The 22,776-nt window shown below is 34.9% G+C and overlaps 2 protein-coding genes across 2 annotated transcripts; both read left to right on the forward strand.

Moving 5' to 3' along the window:
* The first annotated feature begins 15,359 nt into the window (after nt 1–15,359).
* On the forward strand, nt 15,360–17,275 carry LOC140747563 (uncharacterized). The gene is made up of 3 exons (XM_073080096.1): nt 15,360–15,426; nt 15,881–16,149; nt 16,229–17,275. Exons 1-3 carry the CDS (start codon nt 15,360–15,362, stop codon nt 17,273–17,275), a joined length of 1,383 nt encoding a protein of 460 aa, XP_072936197.1.
* Nucleotides 17,276–18,938: 1,663 nt separating this feature from the next.
* LOC140747233 (uncharacterized) lies at nt 18,939–21,672 on the forward strand. Its single transcript, XM_073079536.1, has 3 exons — nt 18,939–19,143; nt 19,894–20,156; nt 20,516–21,672. The coding sequence occupies exons 1-3, from the start codon at nt 19,020–19,022 to the stop codon at nt 21,569–21,571; spliced, it is 1,443 nt and encodes a 480-aa protein (XP_072935637.1). The 5' UTR covers nt 18,939–19,019; the 3' UTR covers nt 21,572–21,672.
* The last annotated feature ends 1,104 nt before the right edge of the window (nt 21,673–22,776 follow it).

The raw sequence follows: 22,776 nt of genomic DNA on the forward strand, positions 1-22,776 counted from the left end.
GGTTTAAGAGTCACCTTTTTTGTTTAGTCTGTTGTGAATGTGGATGTTTATTTTCTATTGTATCTGTTCTATGGAAAACATGTTCAAGAACAGCTATTGAACATATAAAAGAACGACCATGATTTGGTAGTTCATACAATGATATAATGAGTTCATACAATGATATAATGACTCTAATGCTCAGAAGATATCCAAAAAATACGCAGAATAACAAAGTTTTGTTTTTCTTTAACACATAATTAAAACCAATCTGTAATTTTACAATACTACTGTTACTAAGCAGAAATGATGTCGGCGCCTGAAGATTTCTACTAAAAGATAATATTTCTTTATGTCGATCCGTTGTATATTAACTTAACATCGAAATTACGGGGAACGCCGACCAAGTGATGCGATACATTATTTATTATCGTAGACATTATGTCACTGGTCATTAGTAGTCATGTGCTCAGTCGCGTATCTGCGGATATAAATACGGATATGGCTATCAATGTCTGCATCAACGAATACTAACAAGAATCTTCTCCCTGAGAAATCTAAGAATCCCTTTTCTCTAAGTAAGGGCGTTTTTGCTGTCGCGCATGGTCGTAAACACGTCCATTTTAATATAATATAAGAGTAGCAGACGAGCATTCAGTCCATCTGATGGTAAGTAGCTATTGCCGTCCATAGACATCTGTAATCAACCCCAAAAAAGATTAGATTCCCCCCTGAGGTGCCCACAGATGCGTCACGACCCGTGAAGACTAAACAAGAACGCCTCGGATAAGTATGTCGTCCTTACCACACACTTCAAACCAGAACAAAACATTTAGCACTGCTGTTATAAGACAGAAGTATGGCAGTGTTGACGCCGGAGTCGAACCGCAGATGATTCTACCACCTACAAAATTATTGACGCTATACAAAAAAAACAGATCTGACATTTTAATAGATTAAACAAGCAGTCATATAGATGTATGTAACCACTGCCTCTCGTGGACATTTGTAATCGATCCCAATTAAGATCCTACCAGGGATCAGCAAGAATGCATCGCTACCCCTGAATACTAATTAAAAAACGTCTCGTACGGTGCGTTAATACTATTAACACCAGCAACGTCAAACTGCTGCTATAAGGCAAAAGAAGTTTGGCGATAGTACCATCGCATCAAAGAAGCGTTCTACCACCTTAACATTATCTTCAATTATATCTTTGTTATAAAGCTAAAATTATCTAAGATATCTACGATTACAATCACTTGCTAAACGGTGAAGGAAAACATCATGAGGAAACCTGCATACCTGAGAGATTTATAAAAGAAATCTCGAAGGTATGTGAAGTCTACCAATACGCACTTGGCCAGCGCGGTGGACTATGGGCTAATCCTTCTCATTATGAGAGGAGACCCGTGCCCAGCGGTGGGACAATAATGGGTTGATGATGATGGCAATGTACCTTATACGAGACAAATTACATAATACATATAATTTACACGATTTCTGCATTTTTTAATTTAGAATTACTCATCCGCTTAAAGTTTACGGCATAATTTCATATTCATACAAATTCAAATGACGTTTATAAATAACATAATTATATTAATAATAAGAGACCAACTTTGATGACACGCAAACTTTAAATATTCTGAAACGTAGACATCTGTGACCAATTCTATGAAGGACACGTTATAACGAGTCCTCAGACTTGAAGCCAATCATAGATGCGTCGCCACTCCTGAGGGCTGAGCTATATTTTAGTCATCCAGCATCCATACTTATTTCTGCCTAATAACAGTGATGCTGTGTTCTGGTTTGATGGGTATAGTAAAGGAGACATACTTTTCCGAGGCGTTCCAGCTTAGTCCTCAAGGGTAGCGGCGTATCTGTGGTCGACCTCAGATAGGAATATCTAATCCTATCTGGGGTTGATAACAGATGTCTCTAAGCGGCAGTAGCCACTTACCATCAGGTGGACTTCATGCTCGTCTGCTACTCCTACAATCTAAAAAATATCATACCCTTCCACCGAAACTCAAGAACTGCTTCACGCTAATCGCTGCTTCACAAATAACGTTGGCTTTGATATCTCCCCAGTTGAAACATACTAGTTTTACTACATTTCATAGATTGTACCACTACCAATAGGAATATATTATACGACCTTCCAAATATATAACTCTACAAATATTGAAGAAGAAGACCTCTAAATACTTGTGGCTCTTCCAGGTTAGCCATCCGAGTCTCCACTCCCAGATCCTCTAATTTCTAAAGTGATGTACTTAGTAGAAAAACACATAATCAAACTAACATAGGAAAGCTTCACGAGAAAACATGCTTGACAGTTCACTAAATAAAATTCTCAAAGGTGTATGACAAATCGACACGGTCAATGTAATGGACTATGGCTGAAACCCTTCTCATTCTGGGAGGAGACACCTAACAGTAGGGCGATAATGGTTTAATATAAGAGCAGTAGTACAATTTTTTATCAATTCTAACAAGTAATAATTTCACTAAAAAACAAGTTTCTAAACGTAAATCACATTATAATAATCATATTAATTAACTATACCAGTTTTGAGCCGGTTTTTCTGGATGAGTTGAACATGTTCAAAAACAGGATATCATTTTATAATATCTAGGATTAAAATTAAAACACACTTTTCATTTTATAAAACTTGTTTACTTAGTAACATTAAGTTCCTACATGACGTCATCAAACAAAACAAAACTTTCCATTCATTTAATTAAAATATAAATAAAATTAAGTTAAGTCTTATGTTAAGTATTATGTTTATTTGCACGATAACATGAAAATCATTTCAATGTTTTATCCGTCCATATTTAAAATAATTATGATCGAATCAATTTCCACTAACTTTACGCAGGTAGGAAATTGTACAAAACTTAGTTTACTTTAGATTTCAAACATATTACACTAATACGTATTTTTAACTTTGTAAAGTAACGAGCTTTTGCCCACTCTATCTATTTACCAAAACGATGTTTTTCGGCATAAAGGTAATCTATATCTTTTTCTAAACTACCCATAATTAATTGTGTAGTTTAGGCTCGAACGAGAAGCAAACAAACAAACTCAAATTCCTTTTATAACATTAGTTAGAATTTCTTTCATTAATCGGACATTTTAGTGTATTTGTAATATTTTTTTAAATATGCTACTGTATATTTAGTGTTTATATATAACTGAAGTCGTCTAAATTAATTTAAATATACGTTATAAAGTGTTCATTATAACTGACACCTATATTTAACTTCCACAAACAATCAAGTTACTTAAATCGGTTAAGTAAACAACTGATAACGTCACCGAAAACGGAACTTTTCGATACAAATATTTTTATTTTAATAATAATCCACTTTTTATCATAATCGCGTCAATCCGACCAGAAATGCCTGTTTGTGAAGTTTAACAACACGCAAGAGACAAAAAGTATGTAGTTTTTAGGGTTCCGTATACAGAGTGTAAAAACGGAACCCTATTACTAATATAGATTTCTGTTCTATGTCTGAGTGTTTGTGAATTCTTCTGTGTATGTGTCTGTGGTATCCGCAAGGAAACCTAGTATGTGTGGGTGTAGTAAGAGTCTTTTTTATTTTAATGGTCTCATCATGAGGAACCCTCGTATATCAGTCTAATTGGTGAGATTTGAATAAATTGAGCCTAAATAAGTGGAAAGCGTGATGTGTGGTGTTTGTGTATTCGTCTGTGTATGTGTCCATGGTACCCACGACTCAGGGAATCCTGGTGTGGGCCTATAGGTGTAGTAAGCGTCTTTATTTTTAATGGTTTTATCATGAGGAACCCTCGTACACAAGTCTAATTGGTAAAATTTTAATAAAATGAACCTAAATAATCATTTGAAAAGCGTGATAACTTGCTAGCAAACCCACAAAAATAGTCGTTTATTTTTTAAACTTCCGTTGATAAAATCGTCGCCATTATTGAATCCTTATAAAATTAAGTAATATGAAAAAAAAATTAAATAGTAAAAATTTGTACTTCTATGTCATAAGTATACATCTAAGTGTAGAGCTTGCAAATCATCAATCATCACTTAATAAAAGGTTGTTACTTTATTACCTTGTAAAGACTAAGTGACCCCTTTATTCGCGATATATCAAGGGCAAGGCATGTGAATTTGACCCCTTATCAAGGTAGCTAATTACCTCTCTACTAGGGTTGCAAGAGAATGAGATCACTGATACAAATATCGATATTAATATTGCAGGCATTATAATATCGACAATCTGTAATATCGAAAGTTTCAACGTGATAAATCGATATTTCCAAGCTTTTACAAAAGTTGTTTAGGTACCTATAAACAATAATAAAGTTTGTGAAGTTTAATGCAGTTATTAATATAAAGATTGTAACACGTGATTATGTACCTATTCAATCCAAATAAATTATTGTATTCTTTTCTAGGTATTCTATAAAATGAGACCTTTAAATTCACATTTCTCAATAACTCCTATCATTGAAACATACCTAAAGGTGTAGCTTAGACTGTTTTTCCCTGAGTAACCGATTCCAAAAATTTGCGATCAATTTTTCGAATTGTTCACTCAGGGAAAAACCTATGAAATTAATATTTCACATTACAAATTCATTTCAATATCGATATTTAAAATCTTTCCTCAAAACAACATCGTATCGTATGGTTCTATATCGATACAAACATCACACGAGGTATAGTCCGCGTAAAGCTGCTAGTCCGCTCTGAATATAGAAATGAATCGGGTCGCCATAGCAAATTGTATGACTATACCAGCTAGCAACAACGTATTATCGAAAATCAACACAACACTATGGCCACGGAAATACCACTTAACACAACGCCGACCCACATTATAAGTCGCTGAAAACGGAAAAGTCAAAATTAAGTACTGTTTAAAATACCTTTAAATGTCGATGTATGGTAATTATGGTCATTTAAAACAATTTCTTCTGTTGTGATTGTTATGTGGCATTCGTTTTAAGTTATTATAGCAGGTTCAATTCCGATTTATATTTATTTTTAAATATAGCCAGGATTTTCGTATAATGTACCTCTCACAAAAAATGATCATTAGATTTAATAGACGATGTCCCTGTAGTTCCGGTATCCCCTGCCTGTCGTAGGAGGCGACTAAAAGGGGGCTTCCGGGGTTGCGGGCGGCAAGAGTGGGAGCTCGAACCGCCCGGCCAGCGGCCCCGGGAAGGACGACGGTATGTGTGGTCGCATACCGTCGTATACACCAGATGGTGTGGCGAGCGTCAAGCTCACCTGGGCGGAGCCCGACGGGGCAACGCGCTAAGAGGACTCCGGTTGCGTTCCTTTGGAGATCCCGGAGCCCTCATCGCAGCGCAGAGGACGGCCACCGGGGGGGTTTTAGTGCGGTAAAAATCCCACATAACTCGGCGTCGCCCCCACGTTATCGGGTACCTTTTGAAGGTTTCCCCCTCGATAAAAAAAAAAAGATTTAATAGACGAAAATACCGTGACGAAACTTACTTGTTTCAGTTCATCAGCGAAGTTAGTACCAATATAATTAACTGGCACTACCATATTGTTATTGATTAGATAAGAGTTGTACAGAAATTGTTTGTAAACCTGAAAACTTACGATTTGTATCTATCTTATATCTTTATTGTGCAAGGTTCGTTAACTTTTTTTCTTAATTTTGATTAAGAAACTGACACCTAGAACGAGTTCATATAAATAAAACTAATTTAATTCATACTATAGTAAATATGATAAAATTGAAATTAAAAATTAATATCCTAAATATGAATTTTGATGTACCTAAAATAATCAATAAGTTCGAAGGTGGTAGAACCCTATGTGATTCGATTTCGAAGGCACTACCTCCACACCTGTTGTGCATCAAGCATTCTAAATTACGCCAGTCCACGGTGTGACCGATCTCAGTTAGAACTCTATCAGGGGTTGATTACCGAAGTCCATGGGCAGCAGTAGCCACTTACATTACATTATACTACAAAAAACACACATCTCGCTTATTACTTATATTGTTATTGCTTACACGTGCGTCAACACTTAAAGTAATTAAATAGCAGCAAATAAAATAATGAAATCAAAAAACATAAGTAAGTATATGTTCGACAAATAAACTTACAAAAAATATAATCACAATAATTTAACATGAATAGAAAACTAACTGATAGGAAACAAAAAGTATAGGTACCTATTTTTTATTAATACTCTATTCATTTCTCAATTGAATTAGTTATTTGCACACTTAGTACCTACCTATCTCAAACTGTAAAAAACCTTTATAATAAGCCGTATTGATGGATTGTTTTTTTTTAATAATTATACCTAAACGATGAGGCAGACGGGCTACCTGATGGAAAGCGGTCACCGTCGCCTATGGACATTTGCAACACCAGAGGAGTCGCCAATGCATCGCCGGCTTTGGAGGAGAGCTCTTTTTACACCTTTTTTGAAGAGCCCCATGTCATAGCGCTCCGGGAATACCTCAGAAGGAAGTTCATTCCGCATCTTGCACGTCCGTACAAACCGAACCGTGGAGGACCGCCACGAGTCCAGTTGGTGTGGATAGAACTTTATCCTTCGGCGAGTGGTGCGATGGAGATGGCGACGTAAGCACCAGGTTAGTTCCTCGGAACACTCACCATTGTAAAGCCGGTAGATTTAAAGTAGACAACGTTGCATCTTTGATCTCAAAGTTCGCACAGAAACGGGTTTCCAACTTTTTTAATAATTGAATGCATTAAATTTTTATTGTATTTCCTATGTATTTTCCGTGTATTTAAAATATTGGCAAGAGCATAAGTTTTTCAGTTTTTTATGTTTAGTTTTTATTTATATACCTTGTAACATAATAACAGTAACCATTTTAAAGTTATAATAACTTATTTCCTTTGTTAATACCTACTAGGTATTGGTAACGCTTTTGTGTTTTTTCGTTTAGTTATTTTTTATTTTGCGATACTAACAATTCTCTGTTGTTTACGTAGAACCTAGATATTCTCTGCGTAAAGCGCAAATCATAAACAGTAACATGTTCTATCTTGCCGGAAGATTTTCATCAAAATCGGTTAAGCTGTTTCTGACACAAGTGAATCAACAGGTATATCTGTTTTTAAAGTTAATTTGATATAGTCTTACCTACAGACAAACCATGTAAATGAAACGTTTTTGTCACATAATAGTAGATATACGTTTAAATAAGAATATAAATGTATAGATAACGCTTTCTACACTCACAGCCCCCACACTAGGATTCCCTGTATCGTGGGTGCCATGTACACACACAAAGACAAATACACAAACACCCAGACCCAGAAACAGAAATCTAAATTCATCATTTAGATTTCTGTCTGACCGGGGATCGAACCCGGAACCCTCTGCGCGTCAGACCGGTATGGTGGCCGCTCCGCCACGCGGGTCGTCAAGCAAGCAAGTAGATAGCAGGGCCTGATTAACCCTTAGGCTAATTAGGCTGCAGCCTAGGGCGCGAGGATCGGGGGGGCGCGCCAAAATTATGTCTTCGACACTTTTAATTTCATACTAGTAAACAAAGTCAAAACTAATATATTACTTTTGAGGTCTATCGTAACGGTGGGGGCGCATCTTAATAATTAGCCTAGGGCGGTCAGAACTCTTGATCCGTCGCTGATAGATAGGTATTTGAAACAACAAACAGACACTTTAATTTTTCACATCATAAATTTAATGACAATTGTAATGTCTCTATCTGCTAAAAACAAGTTGCTTAGAGTTGCAAGTTGCTTAACAAAGGTTAATCAAGAGTAGGATCAAAAGGAATTTACATTTAAAAATAATTAAAAAAACATAAAAATAATATTCAATAAACATTCAAAACATAACAAAAGCCACAGACAAAAGCTAGTCAACGTGCAAATAACATTATTATTAGATAAGACCAGAATCCTCTAAGATTAATGAGGCTGTTTTTGTTCGATCCTTTAAACTAAATTATTAGCAACCGCAATGTGGTTACATGGAATTTTCCTTAATTTATATTTATTCATCAGATATATTATGTAACACATATCGTTAATTTAATCACAACACCATATAAGGGTCGTTACACACCATGAAAACATATCTTATCTTTGATTTTTAGGCAAAATGTTATAAGAACGAAACTAGTTATGTTTAGCGATAATATACAAATCTGAAGATTAAATCGATATCTATTTATATGTTATACATAAATAACGTGTCTCAGTATTCACACACATTAATGTCCGGTCTCGCTCAAACATGCGTACCTACGAAACTGAAATACATAAAGCTTTGCATAAAACAATAGATTGGTTAACAATAAATAATTTAAAAGTAAACGTAGCAAAAACTACATACATGCAATTTTATACCTCTCAAGGACGTCCTAAAGCATTTAATATTACATATAATGGCATGAAAATTGAAATGGTAGAAAGTGCAAAATTTCTGGGTGTTATACTAGATCACTCATGCAGTTGGCGTGCCCACATAGATGAGGTATGCACAAAAGTTAATAGCTTCGTCTATGCCTTGAGAAGAGTGAGCCAAACTATATCGCTAGAAGCGGCTTTAATGGCGTATAATGGTTATGTTAGCTCTACACTTCGATACGCAATTGTTATTTGGGGCAACTCGTCTGAATTCCTAAGAGCTTTCCGAATGCAAAAAAGATGCATACGAGCTATCTTCGGTCTCGCACAAACAGACTCATGCCGTCCATTATTTCTGAAATACAAAATATTAACCCTAACATGTTTATATATTTTAGATGTCTGTTTGTTTGTCTACAAACACAAAGATCTCTTCCAGGAAGAGAAAAATATATACACTCGGAAAGCGCGTACACTGAACATCCATAGATTATATCGACCCATGACAAAACTATCAGTGACTGCCAAAAATAGTTTTAATATGGCTATTAACATATATAATAAAATTCCGGATGACTTTAAAGGCCACAACTATATAAAATTCAGGAATTTAGTAAAAAATTGGCTAGCTAAAAAATGCTTCTATACGATTAAAGAGTACTTTGATGATAAAAACTGACATAATTTTCCTAATTTCCTTATTATTATTATCATTATATAATGACTTGATTATTATTATTATTGATTGTTAATTTCGACATAATTGCATTCGTCTTAATCTAAATATCGGTTACCTTTAATACTTTATTATTAATCCTAACATTTTATTTAAGTTTGACATGTGTATCACCTGTAAAGGTAGCATTTAATTGAACTGTATGTATTGTTATTGACCTATTGTACTAAATGCTTTACACAATAAAATAAATAAAATAAATAAATAAATAAAACGATTTTAGTGAATATTTGGTAACATAGGTATAAAACATATGGATGGTCCGGCCGGAATGATAAGTGGAAGTGTGTAGAAGGGTGTGGATATCAGGTGGTTAGCAAATGAGGTGACCATCGAAGGCCCCAGGAGTCGCAACGCACCTGTGTCCTGTTATACTCGTAGCTATTGTTGAGATCACAGATATCTATGGGCGACAGAGATCTTTTACCATATGATAGTTTTACTTAGATGGATCAAAAGCGGGAAAGTAATAATAGCCCGGTCAAGATAGACATAAAAATAGTGGTCAAATAGCTAAAATTCCGGGAAAGCCAATTTTTTGTGGAGACTTTGGGTTTACCATTACAAATAAAGTGTCAAAAGTCCCCATCGATCTGAAGTGTGCGTCGGCAGTTATTTGAGGTCGAATGTCAAAATTTTAGGTTCTTTGAATTTTTCTCGAAAACGGTAAGTTTTATCGAAAAAGTACCTAGGACCAAGTTGTAGCTCTTAAAATTCTCTACAAAATAGTCCTTATATTTTTTTTCTCTAAAACCTATCATTATTCAGATATTACGCTTGTAAGAACTACGTTTTACACGGTATTGATATTGGTTATTGAGTTCAACTATCGTTCTATTTTTTTTGTTACTTCAATATATTTTTTTATAATATTGGAGAAGCAGACAAGCATGCAGTCCACCTTATGGTAAGTGGCTACTGCCACCCATGGATATGTACAATTAACCCCAGATAGGATTAGATATTCCTACCTAAAGTCGGTCACAATAGCGCCGCTACCCCTGAGAACTATTTAAGTTTGAACGTCTCGGAAAAGTATGTCTCCCTGACCACACCCTTCAAACCAGAACACAGCAGCGCTTAACACTGCTGTTATGAGGCAGAAATAGGTGAGGCGGCACCACCGCCACACCTATTTCGCAGTCGAACCACAAAGGGTTCTATCACCTTCAAAAAATCTGATTCATACTCGACTTAAATAATCGTGTTTTCTTCGATTTATTCGTCGTCTTCTTCTTCCTCATCTTGCTGAATGTCTAGAAATTGTTCAAACGAAGATGAATCAGTTACCTCTGTCATTAAAAATCACATGAATCTTCCTTTCTTGCATATAACGGACCATTTGAGCACTATAGACCTTGGTAATTGGTACACGCCGAAGAACTGAAGCATGCTTTCTTCACCTCAAGCAACAATCAAATTACGAAGGGAATTCGGCTTCTTCTTGCTATTTATGGAGCTCCAAAAAATGATTGCGTAGATACATAGATATATCTATGCGAAGATAAGTACAGACATTTAACATTTGTGAAATAAAATAAAAAGCAAGTGTAACTATCTTTTCCTTCTCCAACATTGCTATTCAACACTTGTATCAGGTCAGACATGGCAAGGCAATCACCTGAACCCTGAAGACTGGGGTTCAAAATAATACTTTGGAATCGATTCAAACTTTACTGACCCCCATCCGAGAAAAACTTCTTAACACTATTTTTTGCAATTGCAAAAAAGGTCGTAGTGCCAAATGTGGCTGAGAAAAGTAGGGTTACAGTGTTTTCAGCATGTACCAATTGCCAAGGTCTATCTTGCTCAAATGTTTAATTAAATACAAAAGAGGTACATGATCTGATGAAGAGACAACTGATTCGTCTCCATTTAAACAATTTCTAAACATTCAGCAAGAGGAAGATAAAGATGAAGAAAGAATAAGAAAAAGAAATAGAAGAAAATGTGATTGTTGAAGTTGAATATGAAGAGAATCAGATTAAAGTAACAAAAAATTAGAACGACAGTTGAACTCAATAACCAATATCAATAATCTTCATACTATTAAATAAGTATTGTTCCTGAAAATAGCATCTTAAAGGTTCTTGGGATAGTCCCCCCACGGAAACCATGTTAATAAACCCCGCTAAGTACGCTATTTCACAGGGGCGTAATTCTTACAAGCGCAATACCTGATTAATGATTGGTTTTAGAGAAAAAAATTATAAGCACCATTTTATAGGAAATTTTAAGAGCTACAACTTTGGCCTGAGGTATTATTCGATAAAACTTACCGTTTTTTAGAAAAATCCAAAAAACTTTAAATTTTGACGTTTGACCCCGAATAATTGCCGACGCACACGTCGGATCGATGGGGACTTTTGACACTTTATTTGTAATGGTAAATCCAAGGTCTCTACGAAAATTCAGCTTTCCCGGAATTTTAGCTATTTCAATTGTCTAACTTGACCGGACTATAAGTAGTAAACAAACTAAAGGCTAAAAGCTAATTTTCAACGAATTTTTAAATTACATTTTACAAGGTTCTTTTTATAATATGGGATTAGCAGACGAGCATGCAGTCCACCTGATGGTAAGTGGCTACTGCCGCCCATGGACATCTATAATCAACCCAAGATAGGATTAGATATTCCTACCAGAGGTCGGCCACAGATGCACTGCTACCCCTGAGGACAAAGGTGGTACGCCTCGGAAAAAAATCTGTCTCCCTTACCACACCCTTCAAACCGGAACACAGCAGCGCTTAACATTGCTGTTATGAGGCGGAAGTAGGTGTGGCGGTGGTGCCGCCGGAGTCGAACCACAAAGGGTTCTACCTTCAAATTCGATAGAGTCGATTTAAGCATTTATTAAGATTTAAACAACCGGTTTTAATATTTCTTATCAAATTATTTTCTTTATGTATTCGGCCCCGTTCGGACATTTTTTTTAATATAAGATTAAAGATGCAGTCCATCTAATAGTTAGTGGCTACTGCCGCCCAGATTAGATTCCTGTGGTCGGCTACAGATGCGCCGCTACCACTGAGGACTAAGCTTGAATGCCTCGGAAAATTATGCCTCCCTTACCACACAACCATTGACCATTATATCAAGCTGTAAGAGGAATTGTTTTGTTAATATCAACATGAATGACATGATTACAACCATATACGAGTATGTAATACCTAAACATCATTGATCACAACAGTAATAAAACTAACGCCAACAGCTTCATATTTATGTGCAATTGATGCACTATTAAATGTATTTGACCTTACTTATCTGATATTCTGTCGCTTTTAACATCACACTGGTCTCAACTTCCCGCAATCAAACCAGCTCATCACGGAAATAATCTACGACAAATGAAACCTGTTTGAAAAACATCTCTAACGAGTTCCATTTAGTACCTCAATTCGTTTTGAGTTTTGTTGTACGATTCAACAACTATATTTTATCCATTGTTGATCTGTGGGGTTTGATGAATGAATAGCTAAGGTCCGCCATGATCACCAGGCAAGAGTGCCGTCAGCGGATCATCCTGAAGGGGTGGAGCTGATGAATGCTTCTGCATTTCTTGAAGGGGGGGGGGGGCTAAGCAAATGTTTACGACGATAGTCTTCGCAGAACTTCAGGGTTCAACGGAAAAGTCAGGGGTACTAATTTTCCTGTGAATGTCTTATGGAGAGAGACTTCTATCATCTTTAGTAATTAGTATCGGCCTATCACCATCTGCTGGCTATCTCAATGACACCTCTTAACTACCCTAAATAATTAGGAGCTCTACAAATATCTTGTATTTTTTTACGAAAGTAGGAAGTATGCAGTCCACCCATGGAACAGAAAAAACAAGAGTCCACCTCATAATAAGTGACTACTACTGTCCAAGGACATCAGTAATCAACACCGAATAGGACCGGAATCCTAAATGAAGTCGACAGATGATTTACTATTCATGAGGACTAAGCTGGCGGCCATATGTTTCTATCCCCTTCAAACCAGAACAAAGCAAGACGTAATAATCATGTAACTAGGCAGATATAAGAGTATTTTCCAACGCGATTCCCAGAAAAGACGTGTACTCCGCACCGCCCTAGGATTCCATTGACAGCCAAGGTCATGGCCGGTTACATACTAAACTGCCTGTTTCAACTGCCAATAGCGAGGTCGTACCCAAGGCCAGATTCTGCGAATCAAATCAAGGTCGCGACTGTGCCGATGAGATTTCACTTGTTTTTAAAGGACCCTTCATGTCTCCGTGGCGCTAGCATAATCAAAACAGTAGCAGACGAGCATGCAGTCCACCTGATAAGTGGCCACGACCGCCCATGGTCATCCGTAATTAAACCCAGATAAGTTTAGATATTTCTACTTGAGTTCGGCCACAGATGCGCCACTTCCCTTGAGGACTAAACTGGAATGTCTCGGAAAAGTAAGTTCCCCTTACCACACCCTTCAAAATAGAACAGAGCAGCGCAGCATTATAAGGCAGAAATAGATGTAGCGGTGGTGCCGCCGGAGTCGAACCACAAAAGGTTCTACCACTTTCAACTGTCCTGTACTACTTTCTGTTCTAAGCGACTATAGGTTTTCATTCGCTAAAATTATTATGTACCAAATTAGATCCACAGGCTATTTCTAATTTTATGTCACGGACATGTCAAGCAGGCATTTAATCCAGCACCACTGCTGCTTCTGCTTCTTCAATACGCTTCTACCGTTGATCTCAGAAACGTTCGTTTCTCCGAACAATTGTTTTGCATATTATAAGTCAGTCATCACTCTCCTACATAAATAATTCAGCTATAGGGAAGAAATAAGTATAACGATCATGTCTCCACTGTCAAATAATAAATAAATCATTAACTAGTAATTATTATAAAAATGAAAAAATCGACACATTTACATACAATTAACTGAAAGGGAAGTAAAATAGCGTACCTATCATTCCCACAATTTAAACTTATCCAACGACACCTCTTATGTTAAACTCCATCAAGCTGCTTAGAATGTAGAGCGTAACGAAAAAAGAGAAATACACACACGGTCGAAAAACATTGGGTAAAACCACTTTCAATTAAGTAGGTATTTAAAGAAGATACAGATAACATTGCGGAAAGATGAGGAAACAAAATTATAAATATAAGGCATAGACTGAGAGCTACTCTATTTCATATTTTATTCTATTTACCTGTTTTATTTTAATTTCAAATTTAATATTACTAATTTGCAGAAGGTCATTAAAGGAGACTTCCATCACGTCAATATCGAGGCGATCCAGCTCCTCGATACGACGGACCTAGTGAGAAGACTCAAACGGGCTAAGCCCTTTGATCTAGTGACATGACGTAATGAAGTGTTAGTGAAATAGTGATTAGTGAACATTATAGAACACAATAACAATGTATCTACTCCTTTATTTGGTAGTACAAAGAAGTACAGTGTCGGAGGACGCTTTCTTCAATTTATAAAATGATTTATCAATTTAAGTTAGCGTAGAATTATTCATTAGTCTTAAATTAGGCTACATTGTAATTAATATAAACCGTACCGTAGACGTAGACTTGGTACTTTACACAAACAAAAAAACATTACATTACTAATTTGACATGTGATTTCATTAATTTTTTACACTCATTGTGTGACGAATAATATTCGTAGTCTATAATAATGTATAGTATTTTTGTTCCTATACACCACAATATGGACAAAAAGAATTGAGTTTGTCATATTTTATCTTATATATAAAATTTTTATATGCATATTCGGTAGGTCTGAGAATCGGTTACTATTTTTCATACCCCTAAGTGATAAGGGTTGTTCACCCTTAACATTTTTCTATTTATATGGCAACACAACGTTTGCCGGGTCAGCTAGTATCTATATAATATTTATTGTACTAATCGAAATGTTTAAATCAATTTGATCGGCCGGGGAGGTGCCACCGTCATGTCCATCATACCTACTTTTATATCTAGCAGTTCTTTTATTTGGAATTAAAGACATTGAAGCCGATGTCCAGTAGTGGATGTCATAGACTTTAAATAGAACCTTTTTTATGTGGAGTTGGTTAACGATGTCTATGCTTTAATAACCACTTACTATCAGGTGAACTACATTCTCGTATATTACTTTAATATTATTAAAAGTATACTATTAATATTGAATTATATTGTTACATTTCAATAAATAACTCTCGGTCCACATTATCAAAAAAATACAATAAGATAAGCATGATTTCACTGAATGTTGGGATAAAATGACGTCTATTAATGATAATACAAGACCTATGCTCCCGATATTTGAAACATTATCAAATTTAACATGTAATTATCCTAAATCAGTCATATTTCTGCACAAAACACATCGCAGAATGTGGATTCTATATTGTATATTTATTTATCCTATACTGGTTTTTGGACAGAATATAGGTGAGTCATATTACACATTACTAGTTTGTTTCATGTAAAAAATAATTTTAACAATAAAATCAGGAAATCGGATATTGTTAAACAAGTATATTTATGTAAGCTGATTAAAATTTATATAGATATCGAAGGTAAAATACTGGGAAAGGCAAAGGCAATGTACGAGTATTTATAATTACCATTTGAACAGAGCCCTTTTCTATTTTGAGTTGTTATGCTATAATGGTACATGAGCTTTTATCACTTATCATACAATTTAAATAGAAGTCGACTTTCATAATTTATTTCCCCTTTGTGAAAAGAAACATGATTTATAATTGTATATAAAAATACTTTCTTTATAAATTTGCAGATGATTACAATTATGTACCGGAAACTACAACCATGGCAATACTTGCTGAAGGTGAGAAAAAGATGAGCGAATATATTCTAGACGTCCTGGAACACTTTCAAAATCCTGATCCTGTGGGAGTTCCTGGCGCCGAGATTCCAGAACCTATATTCGTTCCAGACACAAGAAAATCGTTTGGTCTCACTACTCTGAATTTTAAAGAAACTGCAGTGTATGGATTAAGTAAATTTAGAATCAAACATGTTAATGCTGAAATCGGATCAATGAAGGTACACCAATCATTTCATTGCTAAGTCCCACCATCTACCAAAAACAACATTATTATAAATAATGAAACTTATATTCCAGATAACCGCAAATATGACTATAGATAATCTTGAAGCTAGGGGAAATTGCGTTGCAAGTTCTTTCTGGAGCGAGGTCCGCAGTCCATACAGCGTCAAACTTACTGGCATTAATGTTACGGGGCTAGCAACTCTCGGCATTACACGTGAAGGGAAGCTAACTGCCCAAGATATAGCAATAGGAATTTCATTTCAATCTATTACTATGAATTTAAAAGACGCCGGTGCTCTCGGTTTTATAATTACAAGTTTCGTTAACACAGGTGGCAATTTCCTTTTTGAGTCTATCAAGCCATATATTATGGAGGAAGCATATACCAAAGCCAGAGAAGGAATCAATGAAAAACTAGATGAGATAGCTGGCGACATAGAATTTCCCAATACTATATCACCTTTAGATATGGTGATAATAGATGCCCGGAAAAAAGTGCGCGCTATGAAAATGGATCCGTTTAAAATAGACGATTATAACTCGTCTATCGGTGTATTTTCAGCAGCTTTATCAAATACATGGATAACCGGCTTATCATCATTTAAGCGAGTCGGCAACATCAGCCTCACGCTAGAAAACAATACTGTTGTAGCCGATTTTGAAATAGGGACCGAAGAACTGGAAGGCCGTACCCAGTGGGAATTGTCTGCAATAAACGGAATGATTTCAAGAGTGGGCACAGCTAGTTTCTCAGTTAAATATATAAATGGAAGAATAATCTTAGCACAGCCCGTTGATACAAGAAAAAACCCAAAATTAGTAGACCTAAATCTCGATGTTGGTAATATACAAATACGTTCCGATGGTGCTGGAACTATAGACTACATACTAGAGTGTGCAATAAACATAATACCTAATCTTCTAAGATATCAAATCGTAACAATGTTGGAGACTCCGATGCTATGGAAGATACAACAAGAACTTAACGAATTTAACGTTGAGGAAGCCATTAAACAAGAATTACCGAAAATTGATGAAATACAAAAACGTGGCTTTAAATTATCAGAGCTTAGAGCAATAAAAGAAGAGACTGAAGATGATGAATTTTTCAACTTTTAATGTTTGAAAATATAACATAACGTACTGTACTTCAAAATGTAAATTGGGGAACTATACAACAACAACTAGTCATTTTGTTTAAAATATATGCTAGACAAGTGTACATTTATAAATAAGTTTGAATATAAATAAAAAATGTTTTCGTGATATTAATTTGTTAAAATGTATTTGTTAAAAAGTTGTACATTTTTGTATTATTATTAAAAACCAAGTGCCATAATTGGGATTGATATGCAAGTGCCATAATTGGGATTGATATGCAAGTGCCATAATTAGACAGTACTGTGATTAATTGATTGTTTGAAAATATGCAATAAGTCAAAAAATGACTCACGAATTATTTCAAATGTAGAGTATATATTTGAAGAGTATAGTATATTTCGTACCTGAAAATAAATTAAAATTACGAAATAAATTTTAAAATAAACATCACAAATTACACGTAATTAATTAATTATGTATACTTTGTACATAAGGTTCGCTAGGAACAACACGATTATTATTTATTGCCAATAATTAACTCTTGATGACGTAAAAATATATTTTTATACATATATAATAATATACAAGTAGCAGACAAGCATGCAGTCCATTAGGTGTTAAGTAGCTACTGCATGGTCATGAACATTTGCAATCAACCCCAGGCAAAACCAGATTCCTGTCTGAGGCCGGCCACAGATGCACCGCTACCCCTGAGGACTAACCTGGATTACCTCGGAAAAGTACCTTACCACACCGTTTAAACCAGAAAACTGCAGCACTTAACACTGCTGTTATTAGGTAGAAATAGGTGTGGCGGTGGCGCCGCCGAAGTCAAACCACAAAGGGTTCTACCACCTTTAAAAATAATATTACAATTTTATATTTAATATTACAATCGCAGCACTTACAACACCATCTATAATTTTAACAATTAACCATGTCAAACAGTACACTACAAAGGCTCCATCATCGTTTGATCGAATCGTAAGATCTACTGGACAATTTAGTTTTGGATATTGCCACTAGATGGCACCACATATACTTTGCCATGTTTACTACGCATAAAAAAACGAAAATATTAAAATACCGATAGAAGATATAGTAGTAGTAGATAGAAGAGTAGTTTTCAATGAGATATGACTTTGAAAGTTATAAGTTACATTTCATAATTTATATAGTAACTGTCTATTTTATGCTAATCATCTGACTGACATGTTTTTTTTTAATTCAGTTAACATTTTTGATAATAAGTGATTTTATTAACCAATAGTAATTGTAATAGTAAACATATTTACTAGTCATATCTAATTCAATGTTAACGTTACGTAAATTAAATATATCTTTGTCTGCTATGAATTAAGTACCTAATTACATTATCCGTTACTTAACAAACAAAGTATAAAAATTGAAAATGGAAATATATATTTACTCAGATTTTCATAACACTATTAAAGGATGGCTTATAAAATCCAAGTAGGATATTACATTAAATAGATACTTATTTACTTAAGCTATATTACCTATAATATACTTAAACTAACAACGTTAAATTACCTTAATGAATTTAGAATTCAAACAACATCATAGTGAGGTAAAGTTCATACGAACTATACTAATAGGTATACTCATATCAAATTTCTTGCAGTGGCCGAAGAATTTGCAAGTAAAACATTCATTCACATTACTAATACAACTAATACAAACGTCGCGTACCAATGAAGTTAGGCGAAATCATTATGTCGTTAGTGATAAGAAGCGCCCTATGAACCCGGTCTGGATTGACCCCCTCATTCGATCTCCATTCTTCAAATTGACCACTTGTGGCAAAATGAGTGTTTATGTAGCTGTAGTTTTGTGTTGTGTGTTTGTTATTGGACTCTGCCAAGGTGTGTAGCAAGCGTTTTAACCACTATAGTGCCCGAATTTTGTGGCATAATAATAATTTATTGATGACTCTATCATAAACTTGCACAATGAAATCATAATGAAATCGTGTAATGTGACTCCTGTTAAACTCCTTGTGCAGTTTAGTTTCAGATCTTTGCAAACCTCATGATCATGTAACCTAATTGACTCAAATTAAACTCTAAAAGCTTACTTAATATCCTGTACAAATAAGAAGTGTTCATTGTGCGCCTGAATTTAAAATAACTTAACATGTATTTATTGCGCGCCTGAGTTCAAAATAACTTATCTTTGGTAATGCAATGTTTTGCAATACGATTTTGTTCTCTTCGTTTGAATTTTGACTTTGTAAACTTCATCAATAAAAAGGTTCCTTTCTTGCGCCATTATTAAGCGCCCTGACATACTGTTATTTTACTTTTCTTATCGTTCATTAAAGGTCCCTTTGTGGCTTATCAAACTCATTTCATAATAGATTAGTTGGAATCAAAATATCTTTAACCCTATACAAATCTGATGGTAATACTTATATTTATTTATTAAATTGTGTCAAAGATAATTATTTTTTAACCGACTTCAAAAAGGAGGTGGTTATTCTTTTAAATCTCCAAGCCATAAATTACTCGTATTTACGTATTATTATAACAAACAACAACAACAATTTTAACTATATATTGCGTCATAATATCTTGAGATACAAGGATAATAAAAGGATGACAAACAAATTCCAGATGCCTTCCAACTGGAGACAACAACAAACGCGCAGTTGGCGGAAGGAGAGCAAAAGATGAGTGAATACATCCTGCAAGTCCTGGACCACTTCAAGAAGCCCGATCCCGTGGGAATACCTGGAGCAAAAATCCCTGAACCATACTATGTACCGGACATGAAGCAATCGATGTCACTTGGTACCATGTACTTCAAGAATACCGCTCTTTATGGTATCAGCAAATTTCGGATACTATACGTGAATGCTGAAGTAGGATCTATGGAGGTTAGCAAAACGTTAAATTAAAAAAAATCTTATTTTAAAATTAGGAATAAAAGTATTGTTCAGTTCCAAACATGTCCCATATCTTATGGAAAGATCCGGATGTACCTTTGGTTTATTTATTTTCCTAGCAATCAAGCTTCTAGATATTTTTATAAGATTGATGAAGTAGCAAACGAATATGCCACTGCTGCTCTTGAACATTTGCAACCAATTTCATACAGAAGAAGGATTTTACCTGAAGCTTCACATAAGCCTATAGGAGTAAATGCTAAACACAACAATAACTTTATTTTAATTTACAATAACAGTCTAAAAATAACACGGAACTATATACTAACAAAGACATGTCAACATTTCAGGTGCACGCTGCCATGGCCATCGACAAACTTCAAGCCCGAGGTAACTACACAATGACGACATGGTTAAGTAAAGTACAAGGTCCTTTCACAGTCGATGTCACCGGAATCAAAATCACAGCCAAAGCCACTCTAGGAGTGGAACGAGATGGTAAACTTAGAGCCCAAGGCATGAATATAGATATCTCCTTCAGCACTATTGCAATGAACTTTGAGAATGCAGGATTTTTAGGTAGCATGCTTCAAGGAGTTGTCAACTCCGTAGGAACATTCCTGTTCGACTCAATCAAACCTTATATTTTAAAGGAAGCGTACACAACAGCTAGAACTGAAATTAATAACAAATTGGATGAAGTAGCTGGAGACATGCAATTCCCTAATTCGATTTCACCACTAGACATGGTAATAGTAGATCTTAGAAAGAAAGTAAGGGAGATGGAAATGGATCCTTATCAAATAAAAGACTACAATACTACTGTGAGCATTTTTACAGTTACGTTAAGTAACACATGGATAACAGGAATATCATCTTTTCACCGCGTAGGAAATATCACTCTTAATCTAGAAAACAACACAGTCGTCGCAGATTTTGAAATCGGTACTCAAAAGCTTGAGGGAACGACACAGTGGGACTTATCGGCAATTGGTGGCCTAATATCTAGAGCTGGAACTACTTCCTTCTCAGTTGAATATATTAGTGGAAGGATCATTCTAGCACAGCCTCTTGATACGAGAAAGAAACCTATATTTAAAGATTTAAGTTTGGAGATTGGCAATATTCAAGTACGTTTCAATGGAGCCGGCACTGCAGACTACGTCATCGAATTTGCTGTAAACATTTTGCCGAACTTGCTACGTTATCAAATAATGGACGCCTTAGAAGGACCTATTCAAGAAAAGGTACAACAAGAACTCGATAAAATTAATGTAGAGGAAATAATAAAACAGGAGCTGCCCAAAGTTGACGAAATGCAGGAAAAAGGTTTGAAATTATCTGCCCTCAGAGTACCCACGAACCAAGATGAACCATACGATGAAGATGAATTCTTCAATTTTTGATAGAATAATTATTGTTACCAACTATAATACAATGCCTAGTGATTGAATATCTTGAATGATATTAATAATAATAGCGTAATAAATATTTATAAATTTATAAATCTTGCGAGTATTTTTGTTTCCTTATTTGGTAGCTAATTTTTAAGGTACACAATACATATAATTGTTTGATTAACACATCCAAGTACAAAAATAACTTAATTAACATAATTACTTGCTGTCAACGGTGAAAAATTGTTCAAAAACCTATAAACTTAAATAAAGGTTTGAATAGCGTGTTTACTCGAATGGTCTGCTCTTAGCTATGGAACAAAACTCTAATTCTGAAAGAAGTTCCGTGTCCTGTAGTGGGTTAGTTTTGGATTTACGGCATTATGAAGGTTTTATAAAAATTAATAACTGGCTCATACAAAGACACTATTATCTTAAGCTTTAAAGATACATATATATAATACTCTTTGTGTTGCAAGATTGCTTATAATTTTAAACAGGCGTACCGAAAACTACACGTGTTTTATAAATTTATTTCTCTTTTTTAATTTAAATTAAACTTGTAATGTATAATCATAGATTAGTAAAGATACTTCGCCGCCTTGAAATTGAATGAAGCCACAAATGGCTTATTTTAGTAAGTTCTTTTTTTGAATCCTTGACAAATAAAATCATTTTTAGAGAGAATTTACAAATAAATAACTAATTTACGTAACAATTACGTAATAATAAATAATTATTTCAAATATTTTAGGGACATTTTAGCACGGAGACGTGGCAAAACTTTTTTACGCAACTATTTCAATTCTCAATACTAGGTACATTTTCTTGTTAGGTGTGATTAATCTTTACTAATCTATGTTAATAATATATCACATTCTGTCTTTCCTGTACTTATAAATAATATAATAAAAATTGGAATAAAAAGACATAAATAAATAACTAAACAATATAAGATATTTTACCTGTTGCTCATAACGCGATGTTTTCTATTCAAGTTGCCTCTAAATATTTTAAGGACTTTAATTTTTTATGTAAGATAATCCACACCAAACATCAAGTTTTAACCACCGCTAAGGAGTGTTGACCGACAGGCAAAGTATTTAAGAAGTCGGCTGCACTCAAACCGGTAGTTAACGGTTTCGGTTCAATCGTTGTGTATAAATAAACCTTAATTTGAACATATATTTGCTTACACAATATTGGCATATTAA

Source organism: Epargyreus clarus, unplaced genomic scaffold (genome assembly GCF_041222505.1).
Source record: "Epargyreus clarus isolate Ecla_fem2 unplaced genomic scaffold, WU_Ecla_fem_2.2 ptg000014l, whole genome shotgun sequence".
Lineage (NCBI taxonomy): Eukaryota > Metazoa > Arthropoda > Insecta > Lepidoptera > Hesperiidae > Epargyreus > Epargyreus clarus.

Bases quoted from the DNA above. Each gene is read 5' to 3' on its own strand.
- LOC140747563 (XM_073080096.1), top strand. From the start codon at position 15,360: ATGACGTCTATTAATGATAATACAAGACCTATGCTCCCGATATTTGAA. The intron at 15,427-15,880 runs GTAATTATCCTA...ATAAATTTGCAG, and splicing joins AACATTATCAAATTTAACAT to ATGATTACAATTATGTACCG. The intron at 16,150-16,228 runs GTACACCAATCA...CTTATATTCCAG, and splicing joins CTGAAATCGGATCAATGAAG to ATAACCGCAAATATGACTAT.
- LOC140747233 (XM_073079536.1), top strand. From the start codon at position 19,020: ATGAACCCGGTCTGGATTGACCCCCTCATTCGATCTCCATTCTTCAAA. The intron at 19,144-19,893 runs GTGTGTAGCAAG...AACAAATTCCAG, and splicing joins TGTTATTGGACTCTGCCAAG to ATGCCTTCCAACTGGAGACA. The intron at 20,157-20,515 runs GTTAGCAAAACG...TCAACATTTCAG, and splicing joins CTGAAGTAGGATCTATGGAG to GTGCACGCTGCCATGGCCAT.